Below are 2,062 nucleotides of genomic sequence, written 5' to 3'. Positions count from 1 at the left end.
CTGAAGGTAACCTTTTTACGTTTGGGATGTCCTGCATTCGTGAATTGCACATATCTCGAGAAAAACAAAAAAAGAATTATTATTAGATTATAATTACATACAAAATTAAAGCTTTTAATTTTAATTAAAAGACTATTTAATTAAAGGTTATATTAATTCTGTTTCTATGTAAGGACATTAAATTAAAATGCTCCAATCTTTAGTAAATATTCCAAAGTTTATAACTATAATAATATTTAAGTAAAATAAAATATTCTGCTGATGGATCAGAATAAAATAAATGCACACTATTTATATTTTGCAAAGATTTACATTTTGTTGAATTTTACGAAATTAAATTTGAAATTTCTTTTTATTAAGAATTGTATATTTACGAGTTGATAAACTGCTGTGTAATTTTATTACATGTCTGACAATTTTGCGGATAAGATTTGAAGTTTTCAAAATTCACTACTTGCTCCACGTATCCAGAAACGTGTCCAGTGTTTCAGTGGCGTCTAACATCCACACAAATGACAATAATGACATGCAAAATGCCATGTACGTGGCTGCGTAGTCTGTAGCCATGTAATCCGCAAAGGAATATAACCAAGAATAACTATCGAGACCCATAGTTCTATTCAACCACATTAACTAAAATGAAAAATGAGAATATTTCAAAACTTGAAACTTCTATCTATTGGAAATTCCGTTTCTCGCATGGCGAAAATTTCGTATAATTGTATAAGTAAAATTTATCAGTAATAATTTTCCATATTTTCATATATTATATATTAAATATACATACCCACTTATTAGATTCATGAGTTAGACAGAAAATTGCATGCATCATTGGTACCCATACCATATGGATTGCTAAATTCGTGCTCAATGCAGCTATTAACATCTACACAGTAAAATCGATTTTGAATCAATAATATAATAGTATAATAGTTGTCCAATTCGATATTATCTTGTCCACATCATAAAAGAAATTCTCTCTCTCTCTCTTACTTAATAATTATCTTAATCCAATAACTTTACATATTTACATTACTTAACCAAAACGATATTGTATGAAAATATTACATTTGTTTTTTTTTTATATATTTTAAAACGGTTTTAAAGAAATCTCTAAATGATGGTTCTAAGTCTAAGACTCACTTCGTAAATGTATAATAGTTGGATTGGTGGTTCTTTAAGAGTTATAGGCCATAGTCTGTATTCCGCTAATAGACACAAAACTGAGAACACAAATAGTACCGACGCGTATGATGGATCGAAAGGCAAAGCGTTCTCCTCCTCAAAACACAGACCAATTATACAGATTTGTCGCAAATGAGTATATAATCCTGTTGCTACTACAGTAATCCAGTGAGGATCTATGAAATTCGCATAGTATTTCACAGTTTCCATTTTACGTCAACACACAATCTTTTTTAAGAAAGTCTTCTCAAAAAGTTTTGTTTGTGTGCCTTTTGTTCTGCGATGATTTTCCTCACTATAATTTCAAATCAAAATCGCAAGATTGATCAACTAAACCTAAAAGAAATACTTTTAAGAAAAACATTTTTTAAGTAATTAAATAGCCTATTTTTTTAAAATTACATTTCCATTTTCATTTTAGGAGTCCTTTATTTAATTAATCTGCTCATTGTAGTCCAATATTACAAAAGAAAAAAAATATTCTGACACGCATTAATTAATATTAAATGAATAAACAAGATAAACGATATCGTATATATACTGTCTTTCAAGATATTAGATGTTTGTCACGTTACTGAATTATTCTATTATAATAACAAACCTCGCATCGTGATAAGAACAGTTGTAAAAAAACGGTGACTTTACAAAGCTATGCAGTATTTGATATATATAAGGTTAAATGCGGCGATTTTTGGTTAATATTTCATTTTTAATATCGGCGACACCATATATAAATGTTTGATATATTATATCTTCACTAATATTTTCACCAACATTAACTGTCGATACAGAGTATTCTCGCTCGAACTGTTAATTTATCGTTGCACTATTATTATCTCAATGTCCACACATCGAATACGCAGGTTATAAAACTGTC

The 2,062-nt window shown here is 28.6% G+C and overlaps 1 protein-coding gene across 3 annotated transcripts; it reads right to left on the bottom strand.

Moving 5' to 3' along the window:
- LOC108775651 (uncharacterized) lies at nucleotides 1-2,062 on the bottom strand. Of its 3 annotated transcripts, none has more exons than XR_001940760.1 (5): nucleotides 1,787-2,062; nucleotides 1,144-1,521; nucleotides 788-886; nucleotides 375-633; nucleotides 1-54 (listed from the first exon to the last, which is right to left on the bottom strand). XR_001940760.1 is itself a non-coding variant. In XM_018542080.1 (5 exons), the coding sequence occupies exons 2-4, from the start codon at nucleotides 1,393-1,395 to the stop codon at nucleotides 451-453; spliced, it is 534 nt and encodes a 177-aa protein (XP_018397582.1). In that variant the 5' UTR covers nucleotides 1,396-1,480; nucleotides 1,787-2,062; the 3' UTR covers nucleotides 19-54; nucleotides 406-450. The 3 variants fall into 3 exon arrangements, 1 of the variants encoding a protein (XP_018397582.1); XR_001940759.1 differs by having other exon boundaries at nucleotides 1,144-1,480; XM_018542080.1 differs by having other exon boundaries at nucleotides 19-54; nucleotides 406-633; nucleotides 1,144-1,480.

Source organism: Cyphomyrmex costatus, unplaced genomic scaffold (assembly GCF_001594065.2).
Source record: "Cyphomyrmex costatus isolate MS0001 unplaced genomic scaffold, Ccosl1.0 scaffold302, whole genome shotgun sequence".
Taxonomy (NCBI): Eukaryota; Metazoa; Arthropoda; class Insecta; order Hymenoptera; family Formicidae; genus Cyphomyrmex; species Cyphomyrmex costatus.
This window is presented reverse-complemented; position numbering and strand designations above follow the sequence as displayed.